The sequence below is a fragment of the Channa argus genome, chromosome 3 (assembly GCF_033026475.1).
Source record: "Channa argus isolate prfri chromosome 3, Channa argus male v1.0, whole genome shotgun sequence".
NCBI lineage: Eukaryota > Metazoa > Chordata > Actinopteri > Anabantiformes > Channidae > Channa > Channa argus.
The window spans coordinates 29,037,486-29,059,532 of NC_090199.1; the positions used below are offsets into that span (position 1 = coordinate 29,037,486).

Sequence of the window (22,047 nt, forward strand, 5' to 3'; positions counted from 1 at the left end):
GTTTTTTAGCAGTGCTTCATTAAAGGTTTGTGTGTGTGTGTGTGTGTGTGTGTGTTCTATCCACTCACCAACATTGCAGTGCTCCCCTGTCCATCCCTGGTCACACTCACACTTCCCCTCCTTACACACTCCATTTTTGCTGCACAGTGGGTGACAGGCCTTCTGGTCACACACAGTTCCTGTCCAGCCCTCTTCGCACCGACAAACACCACCATAACAGACACCATGGCTCCCACAGTCCCCTTCACAAACCTCTGTTTGAGAAATAAAGAACAATACTGATGCACATGCAAAGCAAAAAACCAAGCAGTACCAAGTAGTAACAATAATGTACACATTTTGAACAACGAAGATAGATGACTTAAGAGAGAGGAAAAACACGCCATGTCTGTTCCAGTTAGAAATCCTTGTCTCAGTAGAGGTTGAGGTCTCAGACACAATTTGTGTCCAATTTTTCATGCTGACCCTTTGATCCATCCCGGGAAAATTAAGATCAAATCACACCTCTAGAAGGTCACCGGCAATTGTAGGAGTCATGTCCATCATATCCCACCAAATCTCCCCTATTCAGTGTTTTTCTCTTATGTAGTAACAAGCCTATTCAGGTCAAGGGAGAAACAAAAGCACCCTGGAAGATAAATCTGACATCCCTAAGAGCAAAGACACCAGAATGAAATCAAAGAACCGGCCCAACAAAGGCTTACTGTTGTGCTTCAAGTAATTTTAAAAAATAGTCAAGGAATTATAGTAATAGAATGAAAATTATCAGTGCAGAATTTGCTTTCCCCTCGATAAACCCTCTAGATAATTGATATGTAAAAAAGCAAAAAAAAAAAAAAAAAGAGCACATGAAAAACTTATTTAGAGACAACTGTAAATCCACATCTTCACAATCAAGCATAGTCTGCATAATTATGGATTGTTCAGGAGAAAAACATAGATTAGGCCATTGCTTACTTTTAGGCATAAGGCAACATGCTCGGGATATGTTGACGTACATGTGAACAAACCAAATGGGTTTTGAAAAAGATCATGTGTTTTGATGAGACCAATTTTATTAAATTATTGGTCACAATTCCCACAGGTATGTGTGGCACTATGAGGAGAGAAACACCATTCCCCCATCTAACATGATGGAGGCTTGCTAAGGTTTTGTGCGTTTGTGTCTGCATCAGGTACTACATAAAGTTGAAGGAATAATAAATGCAGTCCATTATTAGAAAACATATTCAAAGCCCAAAACAAACCCAAGTCATGAATGGCTTAAAAAAATGTGTTGTATACTATACTACACTATACTATACTACTATACTAAAAATATGTTGTATACTTTTGCAATTATATAATTTTCAAACTTTTACTAACTTAATTTTTATACAGTTTCATGTTTGCTGTTTATTATAATGAAGGAACATTTGAACTAGCTAAATGTGCATTTAATATATTGCTGATGAAAATTTTATTTATTTTTCCATTTAAAAAAAGCTGACATTTTTCTCTTGAGAGAAAATAACTCACCATACCAGCGAGTGCTGGTTGTAATGCAACCATAAGCGGGCACAAGCCAGTGTCTTCTTGTGTCCCAAGTCTGGATAAATCCAGAGGGTTGTTTTGGAAAGGGCATCCAACGGAAAACACATGCCAAATTAAACATGACGAATAATGACTTCCATACTGGATTGGTCACAGCCCAGTGCTTTTAACCTACCGGGTACCGGGGGAAATTGGGCTACTGTGGGTCGAAGAAGGTGGGGACGAAGGCTTGTTCGTAGGCAGAGAGAGAAGACAGTAGGAGAATTTGAATGTTGGGACTATTACAGGAAAGGCTAGAGAGTTGGTTGACATGAAGCAGAGAGGGAAGGTGGATATACTGTGTCTCCAGGAGGCCAGGTGGAAAGGTAGCAAGGCTCGAGGTCTAGGAGCAGGGTTCGAGTTGTTTTATCAAGGCACGGATAGGAAGAGAAATGAAGTAGGAGTTATCCTGAAAGAAGAGTTTGTGAGGAACCTTCTAGAGGTGAACAGAGTATCATACAGTTTGATGAGTCAAAACCAGGAAATTCAAGGCTGTTCAAAGTTGTTAGTGGTGATTGGTTCATATTTTAATGGACATAGATTGGTGACAGGAACAGAGGTGATGAGAATGTGATGGGCAGGTTTGGTTTTCAGGACAGGGATGCAGAAGGAAAGATGGTGGTAGACTTTGCTAAGAGGATGGAAATGGCTGTAAAAAACTTTCTTCCAGAAGAGGCAGGAACATAGGGTGACGTATAAGTAGACTACATAGATCAGTGACTGCAAATTATTGGTAGGGGAGAGGGTAGCCAGACAAGACAAGATTGTGGTGTGTAAAATAACTCTGGCTGTGAGGATGAGGTGGAGAGGACTAAGGCAGCGCAGAGGACGAAGTGGTGGAAGTTAAAAAAGGAAGAATGTTGTGTAGCTTTCAGTGAGGAGTTAAGAAAGGCTCTGGGTGTTCAGGAGGTGCTTCCAGATGACTGGACCACTACAGCTAATGTGATCAGGGAGACAGGTAGGAGGGTACTTAGCGTGTCATCGAGAATAAGGAAAGTGGACAAGGAGAATTGGAGGTGGAACTAGGAAGTTCAAAATGTATACAGAGAAAGAGGTTAACTAAGAAGAAGTGGGACACAGAGGCCTGAAAAGAGTAGAGAGGGGTACAGGGAGACGCAGTGTGAGGTGAAGGTAGAGGTGGCAAAGGCGAATGAATGAGAGAAAAAATACGAGAAAATACGAGAGAAAGAAGATGTGACTTGTGTGGAACAGGAAGTAACAAAGATCACTAAGAGTGAAGTGAGGAGGATGTTGAAGAGGATTAAGAGTGAAAAGGCTGTTGTTCCTGATGACATACCTAGGGAGGAATTAAGTGTTTAGGAGAGGTGCAGTAAACACCTTCTAAGTAGTTTTTTAACCAAGATCTTGGAGAGTAAGATGATGCCCAAAGAATGGCAGAGAAGTGTATCGGTGCTGATTTTCAAGAACAAATCTAGTCACTTCTAGAGAAGTGGAGGTCTGCTCTGGAAAGCAAAGGAATGAAGGTTAGCAGCAGCAAGACAGAATACATATGTGTGAATGAGAGCAAACCAACTGGAATTGTGAGGCTACAGGGAGCAGAGGTAAAGAAGGTGCATGACTACTTACTTAGGGTCAATGGTTCATAGCAACAGAGTGTGGAAAAGAGGTGAAGAGGCGAGTGCAAGCAGGTTGGAACAAGTGGAGAAAAGTGTCAGGTGTGTTGTGTGATCAGCGAGAATGAAAGGAAAGGTGTTCACGACAGTGGTGAGACCAACCATGTTGTTCGGCTTGGAGACAGTGGCACTGAAAAAACAGGAGGCAGAGCTGGAGGTAGCAGAGCTTAAGATTCTGATGTTTTCTCTGGGAGTGACGAGGATGGAGAGGATCAGGAATGAGGACATCAGAGGGACAGCTCATGATAGATGTTTTGGAGACAAAGTCAGAGAGGCCAGATTGAGGTGCTTTGGATATGTTCAGAGGAGAGGTTCTGAATATATCAGCAGAAGGATGCTGGAGGAGGCTGGAGCTGCCAGGCAGGAGGTGTAGAGGAAGACCAAAGGTGGTGGTGGTCTGACTATGATAATTAAAAAACTGGAAAGCATTAGATAGGACTTTGGGTATATAAATAATGTAACATGACACAGAGAAGTACATCATTTAAAAAAAATCCAGAAAGTCTGTTCCCTGCTTTTTTGTCTGTGTGGAACACTGTGATTTTCTACAACTGTTTGTGTGCTTGTACTGTATAATGTGATCTCTCATTTGATATATTGGATTTACAAGCCAGTGTGATTATGTAGTGTGTCCTGGCACATATACCTTAATATGCATGTATGAGAACTGCTATGTGCATCTTGTTTCCACTGATCCACCTTGAGATGTCCACCTGTGGGAAATTCAGTTGATTGGACATGATACACCTGTCTATATGAGGTCCCACAGTTAACAACGCATGTCAGAGAACAAACCAAGTCATGAATTCAAAGGAACTGTCTGTAGACCTCCGAGAAAATATTGTATCAAGGCACAGATCTGTGGAAAGGTACGGAAAAATATCTGCAGCATTGAAAGTCCCAGAGAGCACTGTGGCCTCCATCATCCATAAATGGAAGGAGTTTGGAACCACCAGGACTCTTCCTAGAGCGGGCCATCCAGCCAAAGTGAGCGATCGAGAGAGAAGGACTTTAGTCAGGGAGGTAACCAAGAACCCAATGGTCACTCTGAAAAAGCTCCAGTGTTTCTCTGGGGGAGAACCTTCCAGAAGGACAACTATCTCTGCAGCAATCCACCAATCAAGCCTGTATGGTGGCCAGATGGAAAACAAAACCCCCGTAAAAGGCACAGTTCATCCAAACCTGAGTAACTCAGACCATGAGAAACTAAACACTTTGGTCCAATAAAATTATGATTGGACTTTTTGGCTCAACACCTGGCCAATACAATCCCTACAGTAAAGCATGGTGGTGGATGGGGGGATGTTCTTCAGTGGCGGAAACTGGGAGACTAGTCAGAATGAAGAGAAAGATGAATGCTGCAATGTACAGACACATTCTTGATGAAAAAATGTTCCAGAGTGTTCTGGACTGGGGGCGACAGGTTATCTTTCAACAGGACAACGACACTATGCACACAGCCAAGATAACAAAGGAGTCAGGAGGTCTGTTGTTGTTGTGAAACTAAGGCTGTAACATAACAAATTGTGGAAATAGAAAGTTAATACTTTCTGGATGCACTGTGAGTAGCTCTGTTTCTCCATAGAGCTGTTTTTGTTTTAAGTAACATTCCTTAAAGGAACTCAAAACTCAAAGTCAAACCCATTCTGTGTTGTCCAGCCCTCCCCCTCACTTGTCTGCTGGACTCTTTTACCATCTGCTCTGCTTTATCACGCTCTACACAGGCCTTCAGGTATTAGTCATTATGCTGCTAATTAAGCAGAAATAGCTGAAATTCTCTTACTGGTTAGAAATCAATCTATGATAAAAACAAAACCTTTATAAGCAAATCCTCTGCACACCACCTCTACCACATGGAGGTGTCTGCATTTCTTTATAATAAGATACATTTTGGATCATATTTCCTAATATATTTATTTAAAACATCTCTGGAAAAAAAAAAAAACTCTCTGAACTGGATAAAAGCACTTTGGATAAAAGTGTCTGCTAAATGGCTAAATGTATATGTAAATGTAAACTGAGCAAACTTATTTTTTTCAGATGGATGCCATCTGTTAATTAGGTGTTTATGAGAATTATTGGAATAATTAATGCCCCCAATATTGCTGTATAAGCCTTCTGTTGTGCTTCATTTGTGGGAAAATGTTATTTACAGAATAAAGATTTTCATGCTTTCATGTGTCAGTGATGTGTTGTCAGAGCAGCTGTCTGCTATGCTGTGTCCAAAATAAAGAGACAAAGTTATAGACAAAAAACATTGCTGTAAAGCAAAGAGCTCCATGACTAATAACTAACAGAATATAATCCTCTTGACCTCCTCATGAATTGGAGTAATCATATAATATTGTATGTTTTTTTTCATGAGCCAGAAAAAACTGTACAGAAAAACCGTATACTACTACTACTTTTTCATGTTGCTGTACTCTGTCTCCTTCAACTGGCTCTCGTATTGGCCGCAACAACAAAGGATTTCATCTTGAAAGGATTAAATCCATTTTAGCTCCTCTTAATTGGCTGCCAAATATTTAAGCATCAATTTTGAGATGTACTGATTTTATTACTATATCAGTGTTGTTTAGCCCCTTAGGTACAATATGTCACTAACCTTGTGTCTCCACACAAGTTGATGAGTAAGATCCTCCGGCAAGGTTTTCTAATTCAAACTCCTGCCCAGCTTCTAAAGTTAAACATGATTTTACTACCTGCATAGCTAAGCTGTAACAAAGTACATTGCCTGTAAAAAACAAGTCTGTCTTGAACTATTACCGTTAAAATCACTCCTCAGAAATGTTTTTGCAGGTACTGTACGCTTTTGTATTTGTATCTTATTCACTATATTTCTTATTTGTTGTGCTCTTTAATTAGTTTTTTGTTGTTTGCATTTCATGCTGACTCTGTTCTTCTGTATCGTCCCTTAATGGAAAGCACTTTAGTAATTCTGTAGCCCACAATGTCGCTTTTACATACTATACCAAAAAATAGTTTCTAGATTCTCTGAGAAATATGTGAAAAGAAACTGCAGCACATTACATTGAACATTACATTGAATAGTGTGTAATTACACACCTAAAGAGCAGTCGGGCCCAGTCCAGCTCTGATCGCAGGTACAAGTACTGGTCTCCGCGTTGTACTTTCCATGACCCGAACATTGGTCTGGACACAAGGCCTTGGTAATCTCACAGCTGGCTCCCCCCCACCCTGGCTGACAGTGACATTCGCCCTGAATACAAACACCATGGGCGGAACAACTGGGGTCTATGCAGTCCACTGGAAAAAGACAATGAAAAGACTGTTAATGATTCACCAAAACATTACATTGTACATTACATTAAATAGTGTGTAATCACACACCTAAAGAGCAGCACACACACAATATATTCAGTTAGCTAGTAAAGGAGCGCAGGAGCTTTGAGCCTGGATCCCCCTGCTCACATTAAGGTATCCTTGGGCAAAACACTGAAGCAGTAATTGCTCCAGCACCTTGCAAGAATCATTGGTACATCCTAAATTTCCTATGGGGATTAGTAAGTACTTAAAATAATTTTTAAAAGATTCTAATGATATACTCCTTTTTAATCACTGTCAAATTTTAAAGTTTACACTTATAGAAACACTGTTTAAAAAGTTCAGCACTAGAATGAAAAGATCTGTAAGTCGGATAAAAGTGATTTTACTAATTGGTGTTCTGTGTTGCAGCAACTGTATAGGCTAAAGTTAAAAAAAAATAATAATAATACTTTTCTCTAATTTATTGGTTATAAAAAAGACCACTGATCTTTTGTGTGCATGATATTGGTAATGTTATCTGAAGGAGATCTTTCTGTTGTTTTGAAGTTATGCAACACTGCAGAGTTTTTACTTTTACTTATTTGCTCGTTACTTGTGTTACGTTTTCTACTTAATGGTACCCAAAGCAATTTATACTCTTCTCATTCATCCATTTGCAGTCACAATCTCACACACTCACACACCGATGGGGAAGCTCGACAAGTGACCAGAGGAGCAGCTGAACTACGCCTCATCAAAATATCTAAAAAAATAATCAATAGATTAATTGACAAAAAAAATAATTAGGTGCAGCCCTACAGATGAATAATCTGATTTATCCCCTGACTTATTTTGGATGTTTGGCTCACAGATTTTAACTGAATAGTGACAGAAAACACTGCTTTCTCTTCTTTATGTCTTTGCAGAATGACAGCTGCAGAATGAAAGAGAGGAAAAGAGAGGGGAGAGATCAGTGTAAGTATAGACACTGATATTAACACTTTCTCCCTTTGGATGATAATTGTGAAAACAGTTAACCCACTGAAGATGTGAGCTGAATAAGTAAAATTCATATTTGACTTATTCAGTTTACTGAATAAGTTCAGTTTTCAGTATTCAGTTCAGTATTCAGTTTACTGAATAAGTAAACTGTGTAAGTAAACTTTTATTGTACAGTGACAGTGAACAGAAAATGTGTGATAAAGCCTAAACAATGAGCTGGAAAATACAAAAACATTAAGCTGGTTTTACAGTAATTTAACCTATTGCTAAAAAATAACTAGACAGAGGATCAGATTATCTCCAATGCAAAGACAAATGAACAGAAGATTTCATTTGGCTGAGATATATTTCATGCAAATCTTACATAACATCTTTGACATAATTTGCAGATTCAGCAGCCCTAAATAGGATTTACACAGACACACACATGCCAATTCTTACTCATTTTCTCCTTCTGCCCTCTCATACGCTCATTCACAGAGTATTAGTGCAACCAAGGATTGAATGAATTTCAAACTAATCCGGTTACTGTCCCCAGTGACATGTATTTGCCTGTTTGAATGAGTGTGGACATATACACAGCATATGCATGACTTTGTATCTACAAATGCATACACGATTGAGTTTGTAGATCAGATTATTATTTATCAGTTTAGATTGAATTAGTGTAGTTCTTCGCCAACTAACTGTCAGCAATTAAAATTTTACAATAAATTAATTTACCATATTGTGGTAATGCTGTTTTACCAAACTACCTGTCAACAATCTCACTTTAGATGTAAATTAGCTGATTATAACTGTACAGTGCCTTGCAAAAGTATTCAGAACCCTTCATATTTTCCCCATTTTGTCACGTTACAACCACAAATGTAAATTTTGTAAATTTTATTGGGATTTTACGTGATACACCAATACACAAGTGGAAAATAATTGTGAAGTGAAAGGAAAATAATAAATAATAATAATAAATATCTGAAAAGTGTGGTGTGTATTTGTATTCCGCCCCCCTGAGTTAATATTTTCTAGAACCACCTTTCGTTGCAATTACAGCAACAACTTCTGGGGTATTTTCTATGAGCCTTGCACATCTACAGAGTGAAGTCTTTGCCCATTCTTTGTTGCAAAATAGCTCAAGCTTAGTCAGATTGGATGAAGAGCATCTGTGAACGTCTTGTCACAGATTCTTAATTGGATTTAGGTCTGGACTTTGAATGGGTCATTCTAACACATGAATATGCTTTAATCTAAACCATTCCATTTTTGCTCTGGCTGTATGTTTATGGTCGTTGTCCTGGTGGAAGGAGAACCTCCTTCCCAGTCTCAAGTCTTCTGCAGACAATCGATCTTCCTATCAACTCTGCCACTCTTACATAAAGGCCAGATTTGTGGAGCGCATGACTAATAGTTGTCCTGTGGACAGATTCTCCCACCATGGGCCTCTGGGCTGCTTCTCTGATTAATGCTCTCCTTGCCCGGCCTGTCAGTTTAGGTGGACAGCCATTTACTAGTAGGTTTGCAGTTGTGGCACAGTCTTTCCATTTTCCGATGATAGATTGGTGCTTCGGAAGATGTTCAAAGCTTGGGATGTTGTTTTATAACCTAACTCTACTTATGTTATCCACAACTTTATCCCTGACCTGTCTGGTGTGTTCCTTGTATTTCACTATGCCGCTTGTTCACTAATGCTCTCTAACAAACCTCTGAGGGCTTCACAGAACAAGCGTATTTATACTGAGATTAAATTGCACACAGGGGGACTATTTAGTAATGAGGTGACTTCTGAAGGCAGTTGGTTCCATTGGATTTTTGTAAGTGGCGTCAGAGTAAAGGGCCTGAATACAAATGCACGCCACACTTTTCAAAAAAAAAAAAAAAAAAAAAAAATAATAATAATAATATATATATATATATATATATATATATATTTTTTTTTTTTTTTCCCTTTTCACATCACAATTATGTACCACTTTGTATAAATGCTTTTGCAAGCCGGTAAGATTATTGGGTTCAAGTTTTTTTTTATTACTTTAAACCTACAGTAAGTAGGATGCACTTACAAGTACATGTTTTAACAAGTACATGATTTAACAAGTACATGTTTTAACAAGTACATGTTTTAACAAGTACATGTTTTGTACTGGGCTACACAGACACACACTACATGACAATTATTAACTGCCCTGTCAGCTCCTCTAAGCAATAATAAGGGTTAAAAAATACTGATTATAAATTATCCATATTATAATAACAAATGTCATGGGTGTTCATCCTAAATCCTAAATGGGCTCTAAATGTTTTAATTGTGCAGTGATGATGCTAACTACAGAATTCTTTTTTGCATGAAATGATTCTTACCTTCCTCACAATTGTCTCCTTTATAACCAGTATTGCAGATGCAGGCACCAATAATACAAATGCCATGCCCTCCACAGTGGATATCAATGCACTGATTAGCTGGAACATCACACTCAGTGCCTTTCCATCCGCTATAGCACTGGCAGCGGCCACGAGAGTACTGGCCATTACCACTACACAGTACTGGACAGGCAGCTGGAACAGAAACATTCAGAATGATGGATCACTGGCTTCATTAAATGATTATGTTAGACACCTGAACCCCAAACTTCACTTTTGTTTTAACTGAGCTGTTTAGTAGTATGGGCAATGGGCAAAGTTCTATTTTGTTGTAAATTGTTTTTACCTAAGTAAAGTGGCTCTTCTCTAAGGTCCACTACAACCTCTTGGATTTTGGAATGATTTTTTTGACTTTTTTCCACATGCATATATGGAGATATATAAATTCGACACAGCTCTATGAAGATTCAGTTCATTCTTCAATGTCATAGTTTGATTCAGCTTCTACAAAACGTAATAGTATCATTTGAAAACACATTGTCCAGTCTTTGTCACATAGCTTTACTGTGATGGAAAATGGGAATTCTGATGGATTAGAGCTTGTGAATACTGCACTACTACAGAGTGTATGAAAGGACATGAAGATTAACTGATTCTGAGTAAATTTCCTTTTGGATTTATAAAACTCTGTGAATCTTGAATCGTAAATACTACAAAAGTGTGTATGGCCTGGAACTGCTACATGTTAAAGCTGTAGCTGTTTCTATTATTTCCTTAAAGAAAGATTGTCAATAAATACATAAAATGTTAGTACAAAAATATGGAAACCAATATTAAACCCCAACAAAATAAGTGTTAGGATTTAATGAAATCTCGACAAATGAGCTGTTGCAGGCAGGAATTTGCAGTGTTGCAATCACAACATTTAATGCAAATTAATCTTTAAATTCTGCACAGCACTGCAATTTCTGTCCAATCCCTGCAATTTTTTTCCCCCAAATTCAAGTTAACAGCACTTTCAGACAATAGTTCCAGGGATTAGTTTTAACCCATTTTTTCTGCTTGAATTTGCACTACCAGTAGGCAGGATGTTGTGATCTGCACTAAAACGCAGAACATGTTGAATCAAAATTAAATTGACAGTTGAATATGGATAAACTAACCACATCTGCCCTAATATAAATGGGTAGTTCCTTTCATGAAAAAATGTCAAAATTTAAAGCAGCAGAACATTTATCTTTCGTACTTCCTGTGGTCCAGACAAACAAAAGGGAGGGTATAGATTGGCAGAGCTTCGTGGTTGACTTAAAAGTATAAAACGTTGTTCAAATGACTGAACACACCCAGGCAATCCCACGGCAAAAACAATTTTTGTCATTCTTTTCCTTGGATAAAAGAGGATGTAGGTGAGGTGGGTGAGAGACAACAGAAAAAAACATAGCCTTTTCTGTTGCACAGAGTACAGGTCACACTCAGTGCTGGGATAACAACCTCCTAACAAATACTGCCCTTCTGTGTGTAGTAGTGTCTTTGTGTTTACCTCGCGAGCAGTCAGGTCCCAGAAATCCTGGAAAACAGTGGCATATTCCTGAGAGACAGTCTCCGTTTCCATGACAATTCTGAGGACACTCCATAATTGAGTCTGATTAGGAGTAAGAGAGGGATAAAGTAAGAGAGAGTAAGAGAGGGAGAAGAGAGAGAATGAGCTTTGGTTTAAAGGTGTGATGTAATTGGGTAGGCTGGATATGCAACAGTTTGAAATAACACACACATACTCACACAACACTGAGAGACTGATGCTCTGGGGTTGCTGTAGTTACAGTCAGTCTAGTCAACACATTCTAACATCCAATTACCCAAATGCTTTTCTCTTGCTTCTTTTTACCACACACTATTATTTGCTGTCAGCTGTACCTAGCCAACCATTTTCTGTAAGCACACACAGAAAGTACTAAAGCATCATAGCCAAATAGCCTCATTTTTACCCGCCTGCTGAAAATGTAAAGCTACTTTGTACTTAAATAACTGATTAAATACATTTAATGAAAGGCTTTCGAGCCAAGTTAAGAAATTAACAGCTACAATGCTCTTGTACAGACTCCAAAACCACTCTGCCACCGTGCTGTATTATATATGTCAAATGTCTTGCAAATATTCAGGTGACAGGTCACTTTCCATAAAGAGGAAGAGCCAACTTAAATCTATATTAATGTTTTACAAGACATTACAGGGCATCAATGTTCAATTTAAAAGCATCCACACCTATATTTCTGGAAAAAAAATATATTGCAGCTGCAAAGCCTTCAAGTTTAACACTGATTAATTAGAAAATAGTAATTGTTTTGTATTTTTTTTTTCATTTCAATGTAAAAAAACAAATGTCTTGGTGTTTGCAAACATTTTCTTGTCAGTGTGCTGTGGTGTTAAAATAAGCCACAAACCTGTTTAAAGGCCCAGATATGCATAAAGACAATACTCTCAGAGTCTTAAATAATATTGTGATACAATTTCTTTGTCATACCACCTAACACTACTTGTCTTACCTATGACAATAGTATTGTAAGATACTTGTTCTGTGTTGCGTCCATCATTGTAAAAAGCAAGATGCCAAATTCCTGTGTCCAGATACTGGATGAAGCCAGCTTCATGTACATTCACAGAGCGTGTGTTTCGGGTGCCACTTCCGGTCTCATCCTCATGTGTACCAGCTGGGTGGTCCTGTCCTGCTTCCGAGTCACTGAGCGCACGTTTATCTTTGGAAATCAGGCGACTACCATCCAGTAGCTCTACAAAATCGTACTAGAAGACAGCAGGCACAACAATGTAAACATCAGTAAGATAAGTGACTTTAATGCAAAAAGCACAACTTTAGTTACCAAGCACGACTTCTTTTAATTTGACTCTAGTGCTGTTTATTATTATTAATGGTTTGGATTAGTGATAGTTGCTTTTAACACTTTTAATTACATGGTCAGATTCCCCACACATTTACAATAGCGTAAAATGTTATAAGCCAATTTGTGTGAAACAGACACACACACAATTTCTTCAGCTAAAACTTTTAAAAAAACGTAAGAAGAATGACAAGGTTATGGCAACGGTATATTCATATAACCATGTCTATTATGTAAATGATTAACATTAATGTTATGCTTTATTATCTACCAAAATCAACAAAGCACTTGAGGTAGATACACTTGTAAAGTTGCAAAATTAGATTTGGGTATTTGAAATTTTAAGAGGCTGATTCTTTTTTTTAGAAGCGCCAAAGTTTTTTTTGGAATGAATACCCCAATTGCAAGACAATGGGAGAAAGCAGAGTGATGAGGCAAATAGTTTTATTGTAGATGGACAAGATAACAAAAACATAATAAGGGCAGTTGGACACTAGATACCAAGGGAATTTAAGCACAACAAATAACTAGGAATGGGAATAAATGATGCATAATACTACTGAAACTAACTAGGAGCTTATTAATGAGAGCATAAAAAGGGCCAAGAACTTAGATTTGAACAAACAAACCAGGACCCCAGCTTGGTGAAAGAATTACAGAAGAGGCGCTGACAATATCTCTAAAACAAAGTTAATTTGAACCAATAAGTGATAGAGCTAGGACTTAGTGGGGAACCTAAATAACATCTGACAAGGCAAACTCAGTGTTAAACTAACCAGAAGGTAAATCAGAAACACCAGCAAAACTCAGTCCAGAACAGTGCAGAGAAGGGAAAGAGTCTGTGGCAAAATACAAGCAACAAACAGCTTTTAAAACAGCTGAAACTCTAACGAGGATCTGGCAGTGAGTGAGTCATGGTTGAAGGTTTAAGGAGTCATGTAAACTGATGGAGAGCAGGTGAGTAAGTAAGACAGAGGATGGTAGGAAATGGAACAAAGCAATGAATAGGGGCTGAGGGAGGGAGGGATAGCGGACAGATAAGGCTGAGGTCCAGGAAGAGGAGAAGCCAGGTCAAAAATAAACAAAACCTAATGGATAAGGGAAACCAGGAACAGGGCCGGTACAGTATTGAAGTGTGGGGCACAAGCTCTATTAAACACAATGCAAGAACCATGGCAGCTGATGATGGACATGATTTTGTGAGATATTATGCTAAGGACATGTTATGTAAGTGTTGGTACCCTGGTACCCATTTTAAAGCCAAGTTTTTCAAACCTATCAGTCCTAAACACAGATTCATTTCCTTTCTTTAAAATTTTATTCAGATAAGAATCTAAAACTGTTCATATGATTTGCAGGTGATGCAAGTTCTCCTTAATGACTTAGGCCCCATTTTAGACATGGTGAATGAAACTATGCTGATTTTATCTGATGTAAGTGATGGCTTTTTATCATTCAGATGCATCTTAAATGTCGGTTCTTGATACATGCTAATGCAATATTTGTTGCAAGGGGGAACAGAGCTAGCTAGATAGATGTTATATAAAATCCGACAGAGCACAATCATTGATTGCAAAGATTCTGTGTTGGGACCCTATTTGCCCTCGTACTCTATGCAAAGTGGTTTGTTAGATACATGTCTATTTATGTTATCTGTACGAGAAGTGACGGGAAAAGGAGAGTTGGTGCTATTCATGTGGTTATAAGTGCATTAGGATTTAATTTAATAAAGAGTTTGTTCACAGAAATAGCAATTTGAGCCTGACATTTGATTCTTTAGATTTTTTTGTGTTGCAGCATTCAAATCAGAAAATGATATGCATTTACTAAGCCATAAATAGATGTGACACTCATCTTGCACCTAGTCTGACACGAGACCAGAATGTTATTTTGACATCAGACGCATGTGTGAAAAGGCTTTTAGGCTGGATAACAGTTTAGTTTTAATAAACTACTTTATGGCTTACTGAGGTATACAAACAAACAAACAAACAAACAAACGTGAATGTATTCATATGTATGAATGTGCAACTAACCTGTGTATGTGAGGGGGGTAGGCCTTTGCGTCCATACACCCCAACAAGAGCATCTTTCTGGACAGAGATGTTGAATTTTAAGAACTGTGGTTGGTCAATATATACCTGGGACCTCCAAAAGACACCTTCATTTGAGAAAAACAATAAAACAGAACGGGTGAAAATCACAGATTTATATTTTCAAAAAAAATCACAATCTTTAATGTATGTTCACAATTTTCTTCTATTTATATCAGACATAAACAATATGCTCACACAACAATACAATAAAATGTATGTATTTAAAATACTCTAACAATCACATTGCTAATCAAATGTTATTATTTGATTTTATTTCTGCGCAGATTTTAGATTAAATTAAATAAAAAAAATTCTGTAACAAACAGCAGTATAACATAACTTATAATCTAATGGTTTAATTTTTACAAAGCTCTAAATAATTAAAAAAAATATGTTCTTAGTTTTTATTTACATTTACAGTCCAATTCAACATCACATTCTTAATGAATTTATTGCATAACTTACAAAGATTCTTTATATATTGTAGTCCCACATTCAACTAATACATTTATCTAGAGTAGGTTTTGTTATTTAGGGTATATCTACTTATTGGAGTAGACAATATAATAGAAAGTATATGGAATGTATTATTTTGAAATTGTTTTAATTTGTACATTTTTAATTTGCGTTATAGTATATTCTATTATTAGATTGTGTGTGTATGTCCTTTCTAAAATATAAAAATAAATAATAAATAAATAATAAAAGTTGACAGCATCACAATCTGCAGTCACTGAAAAAATCAAAACCCAAGTGCATTAATGTAACTATGTGTAACTATGTTTTCATGACTGATTATAATTTTATTTGATAAATCAAATTTATATGCTTTATGCAGAGTGGCAATGTTGCATAACACAACTTGCTTATACAGTGTGTGTGCATGTTTGTGTGTAAGTGACCTGGTGGAACATCTTGTATCGCTCGTCTCCCCACATCCACCTCTCCCGTGTCTATGGTGTTGTTCTCTAACAGAAACATCTTAACTGGAAAGACAAAGTTCAAGAAATTTCAGCTGAAATCTGCAGTTCAAAAGACTGTTCTCACCTTCAAAACCAAATGGTTGCAACAATGATGATTTTGTTTAGTTTCTTTTTTTAATTAGGATGCAAACTTATTTTCTGTTTCATTATTCTGTAGAGATGAGTTGTCACTTGACCCTTTTAGGTATTTTTTGCCAAAAAAGCCAAATTATATCAAACATTAATAAATTAAGTAAAAAACATAACAGGTAAAAACATCTCTCATCATGTTGCCTCTGGAAAGTTTGGATACATTCATAACTTGGTTTTGAAAGGGATGATAACATAGCCTAACAATTTATTTTCTTTTTGCTGCTGCAGGTAGAGCGTCTTTTAAAAAGAGCACCTGTTATGCAATGAAACTCATGTACAACTTGGACATTGGTAAAGGGTCTTTATAATCTTGGGTTACTGTTACTGCCAAACAAGTGCAGAAATCAACGTAATAGCACCTGTGAAGCAATCAGGCTTGGACTAAAGGCAGACATTAACCAATGTTTTCTTATTTGTGATTTGCTACTATTTAATAGCAGCATTTCTGCACACTAAGGAGCACACTTAAGCCAACCAGGCACTGACATGTTTGAACAAACAGCTGGCTATTGATTTTCTTTAATTGCTGTTGGAGTCACTGTGGCACAGGAGGTAGAGCAATCGTCCATTAATCCCACAGTTTTTGGTTTGATCCCCGGCACCTCCGGTCACATGTCGAAGTGTCCTTGAGCAAGACACTAAACCCCTACTCTGTGTGATTGTGAGTGCAAATGTGTAAATGAACAGCCTAAAGCGCTTTGAGTCCCAATAGGTATAAGAGCGCTATATAAGTGCAGACCATTTAATTCTACAGATGTATAAAATTCTGTTAGGATATATATTCAGGATGCATATCGAAAGAGAGAGCGAGAGAGATAGGAGGCCGCTCTAAGTACAAGCTCAGTAGAGGCTGGAGTCTGCCATACCAGGCAGGACTCTAGGTGCAGGCTGTGCAAAGATGCCCCTGAGACAATCCAGAAGGGTGCAAGTAGGCAGGGCATACATGGAAGTCCATATCCAAGTGTCTAGCATAGTGTGCAGAAACATCTGTGCTGAATCTGTAAAATGCACATTAGAAACTCAAGAAATACCAAGGGCTGAAAAAAAAAGAGTTAGAAAAGATGGAGGGTGGAGATGATGGTGATGGAGTGGTCCCTGTGGTGACTCTGAAACTGGGAGAGTGGCTCCAGCAGACTGCAGATCTGAGACCTATGTCCAGTAGCGTGCAGTCTTAGGAACAACTAAGCACCCAGGCCTTGGGTAAAGGACCCAAGCTGGAATTAAAGGATTTCCCCAGTGTGGGTAAGTGGGGATTCTTTTTTTTAAATATCTGGGACCCTCAAAAACTGTAAAAACAGAATTCATGGCAGAGCGGTTGTATTGGATTGTATTAGGTAGCAGTGCTTCATGCATTGTTTTGTGTGTGTTGCATCATATTGACTACTGACACTACAATGACAGCTTGTTTGCTGTTCACTTTCTTCATCAGAGCTCATTTGGCTGTTGTTGACTTCTCAATACTTCGGTTCAGTTTCTGTGTAATGGTTCCGTGGTTGCACACAGCCCTGCAATCTTGTGCCCTTTTATGAGCACTGGCAGGGCATTTACCTATGCTAAACAGGAACAACTACAACATCCTCTTGACTTACAAGACAAAATGTAATATTGTAATATATGTAATATTAATGAAAGAAGAAAGACCAAAACAAGGACACATTTAGGGAAAACAAAATCATTTTTCAAAAACTCACTGATCTATTATAATATCTATGGATTAGCACTAATCATAAACTCTGGTGGACAAACTTCAAAAACAGCAAGCACTTGGTTGCCAAAGAATCTCATACTCTTTGTTGCACTTCCCATCAGACAAAAGGACAAAGATGTGCATAGGCAGAATCTCACCGTTGTCTGTGGACACCATAAAGGTGTTGGGAGTCGTATCTCTTCCCCCACCTCCGTTTTCAAATGCTCCATACCCCTCAGTCTCCTGAAGCTGCCAGTTTAGACCAAGCAGGTGCATAGCTATAGAGAGAGGAGGAGACAAAGGAGTAGGGGAGAGAAAAGGGTGAGAATAGGTTAGAAAGGGGGACATTATTAAAGTATGAAGAATGAAAGATAGAAAGTAAGAGGAATTAAAATGGGGGGGGGATGATAAGAAAGATAAAGGAAAGAATAAGCAAAAACATGGACAATTAAAGTAACAAAATGAGAATATGGATATCCCATAATATAAAGAAGAAAAGGGATAAAAGAAGAATATGAAGGAAAAAACAGATGACATGATGGAGAGACAAAGGTGTAAGATTAGAAGGTAAAGAAGGCTCAAAGCAGTAATACAAGTATGATACAACTACACTCAGGGCTGCGTTACAATACTGCATATAATACTGAGCAATAGCATATGTTTTGGAAACACCAATAGAGTTTGTGCTCTCAGGCCAGGTATGCAAATTAAGTGAGCAACCACACACACACACACACACAGACCTTTTCGTATTCAAACACACAGTATAAACAAATATTCAGCTACACACAAATCACAGCAATTTTTCCTCTTTCTTCCTTGAACATAAACCAGTGCCCAGGGTCAAACTGAGTGGAGTGTGTTAGCATCAAAAGAAGCCTCTGGTAGCTAATGTGACATAGCACAATATATCACTCATCTCTACCACCTACGTGTTTTCACTCGTCCTCTTACAGTACGTATGTATGTGAGAGCATCGATGCCCTTGGGCTTAAAAGTCATCTGCTCACTTGCCCATCGCCTTCCTGCCCCTTGCATCTCATTTGAGACATAAGAAGATACTTCTGAGACCAGAATACACTCAACTTTGTGTAAACTAGACAGAAAAATACTGACATTTGTGAGACTCATTTCTTTTCATTATTACAACCCCCTCATATAAATTTATATTCATTCCTACTTTATATTCTGCATGTAATCTCCCAGACAAGGTTTACTGTGTGAGGAAGAACTGCAGAGCTGATGTGGAAATTTACAAAATGAGGAAACAGGTTTACCTTCTGCATGAACTAACCACCTGTGGTGATACGAGTGGACCCTACTTGGACCTCTTAAGACTGTATTTACGGAAGTTTGATATGAGCGTTTTGACTCTTGGATTTTGTGCTGGGTCAGGTCTCAGTTATCAACATCACGGACTAGTGATCACTGACCACCAGATGCCCTCAGACTTTCCCTCCACTCCCAATCAAATGACTTCCACCTCACTCCTCATTTTGTAATCAGATACCAGGATATATCTTGGCTCAAGCTCTGGGCCAGATCGCAAAGCTCTGCAGGTTTTCTGGGGACCAGTTTTTCTCTTTTGCCTCTCGGTTTCAGATTTGCTGCTTGTTTTGCTGTGTTTTGATTACTTTCCTTTAGAAGGCACAGCTACACTATGTACAGTATATACAGTGTAGCCTGCTATGTTTTTATTTATTGGTATGGAATTTTAAAGGCCAGGGGGCGGCCGTAGCTCAGTTGCTAAGAACCACAGGGTCAGTGGTTTGATCCCCGGTTCCGGCTACATGGATAAGTGTCTCTGGGCAGGACACTGAACCACCAACAGCCCATTCCCATGACCGCCCTGCAGTGCCAGTCCAAGCCCTGCAGAAATTGGGAAGTGTTGCGTCAGGAAGGGCATCGGGCATAAAAACTGTGCCAAATCAACATGTGGACCATGATCTGCTGTGGCGACCCTGAACTCACGGGATAAGCCGACAATAGCACATAATATTCCAGCCAAAACAAGTAAAACAAAGGCTAACTGTGATTACTAATAAGTTTTTCTAATAGGCCTTTGAAAAAGCACAAATGGCACCTTATGACACTAAAATAAAACAAATCATAAATAATAAATAATACATGACCACTTTCACAGATAAATGCAATGTCAACAGGCACATGTCCCCTAACGGTAAAACACATAGTGATGCCATAGAGATAAAAAGCTGTAACTCTTTTGTTTTGGTTCAAAATGGGAGAAAAGATGAGGGTTTGGATAGGATTCCTGAGACAGAAGATATTAGAGAGAGTTGTGTCAATTAGTGAGAAAACCATACACTCTCTCTCTTTCTCACACAAACACACACACACAAAAACACACAAAGAGACTCCCCACGCATACACACATCTTTACCTCATTAAATTAGAGCCATGCTGTGCTAGTCCAATACCCACAACCTCTCCTGGTGAGGACAGGAGCAAAGGGTCATGGGAGACTGCTGGCCAATTGACAGAAGCCAGGGTGTGCGTGTTTGTGTGCGTGTGTGCGTGCACAAGCGTGCGCCCATGTGTGTGTCTGTGTAATAAAGTAAGAAGATTAATGGCCATGGTAACAGTCATACAACAGTGGTTTTCTCTGACAAAACCTTTTTAGGAAATTATGGACTGGAAGTTACATTCTAGCTAAATAAAGATGATGTAACTACAGATACACCCAGAGTAGCGCTAAGTCATATCAACTAATTTTTCTATCAATTCCCCAGCATTTTCAATTCTTTATAAATACTGTATGGTTGTGAATTTGAAAGTGCTTCTGTGAAATAAAGTAAAGCATCAGGTGTGGATGTTGCCTTCATTATGAGACTTTATCTCTACTTGTACAATAGGCTCTGGTCTTCTAATGTCTACAGTATCATACTGTAGACGTTTTACCAGTCAGTGAAGGCTGGTGAAGACCATCTCCTATTCAAGAGTTCCTCACTCCAGACATTCAAAAGCTGCTGTCTGTTTTTTAGCTATTTCTCCACTATCCACTTCTAATTATCTGGATCAGGTGTGTCCAGTCAATCAGAAGCTGGAAGATGCCATCTTAGATGAGGGTGAAGTGGGGGGAGACAGCAAAATTGCATCTTCCAGCTTCTGATTGACTGGACACACCTGATTCAGGCAATCAGCAATGGGTAGTGCAGAAATACCTTGACAACAAGCAGAACAGTGGTCTACAGTGATTTCCCATGTTTTATGCTATGGTCTGCTGGTGCAGCAACATGGAGATGGAGTCAACAAACACACGGGGCAAATTAATCAGACTGGCTTGATTCTGGGGTCCGACGCCCTACACGTTAGAGGATGAGTCCGTCATTCACCCGGAGATTGATCACTACCACATGCTCCTACTTAAAAAGCAACAAAAGTGATTTTTTTTTCTCCCAGTGGCCAATAAAATGTACAATTCCATTTCCTTTTTTAAAGGGTGGGGGACTGGAATTAAACTAGACTAAAGCTGTACAATCATGTTTCCTTTGTAGTATCTAAAAAAAATTAGAACTGTTAATTGTTACTCATGTCATCATGTCCTCACATGGTAAATGGTCTGCACTTATATAGCGCTTTTCTACCTATTGGCACTCAAAGCACTTTACACTGCTTCTTATTCACCCATTCACACTCACAATCACACACACACTCACACACCGATGGGGGAGCTGCTATGCAGCTGGCCACACTCACCAGGAGCAACTAAGTTGGGGTTCAGTGTCTTGCTCAAGGACACTTCGACATGTGACCAGAGGAGCCGGGGATTGAACCAACAATTGTGAGATTGGTGGACAACCGCTCTACCTTCCTGCGCCACAGTCGCATCCAAACGTTGATTATCCATCTTAATTTGGTATCTTAGAATTTAGTCATCACTGTTTATTTATTGCACTGCATACCACCAGGGTTTACTGTAAGTTAGGGATGCACAATATATCTTATATATATGTCAACATCGACACGGTGATGTGTGCATGTACATTAGTCACAATTCAGGATGTGCAATGTCAGGTGAGGTAAATTGATGACACAGAAACAAAAAGGAGGATTTTGACCATAAACAGTAGGTCAACAATACTTTTATGGTTGGTTAAAAAATCTATTAACTATTTTATTTCTCCCTCCAAAATCACCTCAGAAGATTAGTGCACTTAAATCTGTTGCATAACCAGTGTTGTACATGGATGCTACAAAGGCAACATTCATTATATACCCATTTTCTAGGCGAATGCTTAACTGAACATATTCATTTGCAACTAAAGTAATGTGACTCGTAAATAATAAGTTTACTTGAGGTGTAGACGGTCATTAACTCCCCCTATTCTACTTACCTAATGAGGCATTCCCTGACCCTGCAGGGCGTTCGGTTAGTTGTGTATTGTAGTTGTGTCAGTATTATTA

General features: G+C 38.5%; 1 protein-coding gene across 13 annotated transcripts in view; it reads right to left on the reverse strand.

Moving 5' to 3' along the window:
* The window catches only part of LOC137124082 (teneurin-3), a 379,316-nt gene that overhangs the window by 76,550 nt on the left and 280,719 nt on the right, over window positions 1–22,047 (reverse strand). For 11 of the 13 annotated variants that reach the window (XM_067498733.1, XM_067498732.1, XM_067498734.1 and 8 more), the window contains 8 exons: window positions 17,781–17,900; window positions 15,723–15,806; window positions 14,761–14,885; window positions 12,374–12,629; window positions 11,371–11,472; window positions 9,831–10,025; window positions 6,273–6,473; window positions 69–254 (listed from right to left, as the gene is read on the reverse strand). In XM_067498733.1, the coding sequence (XP_067354834.1) occupies window positions 69–254; window positions 6,273–6,473; window positions 9,831–10,025; window positions 11,371–11,472; window positions 12,374–12,629; window positions 14,761–14,885; window positions 15,723–15,806; window positions 17,781–17,900 (1,269 nt within the window). The remainder of the gene's footprint in view (window positions 1–68; window positions 255–6,272; window positions 6,474–9,830; window positions 10,026–11,370; window positions 11,473–12,373; window positions 12,630–14,760; window positions 14,886–15,722; window positions 15,807–17,780; window positions 17,901–22,047) is intronic. The other 2 variants (XM_067498744.1, XM_067498739.1) reach the window with 1 other exon arrangement.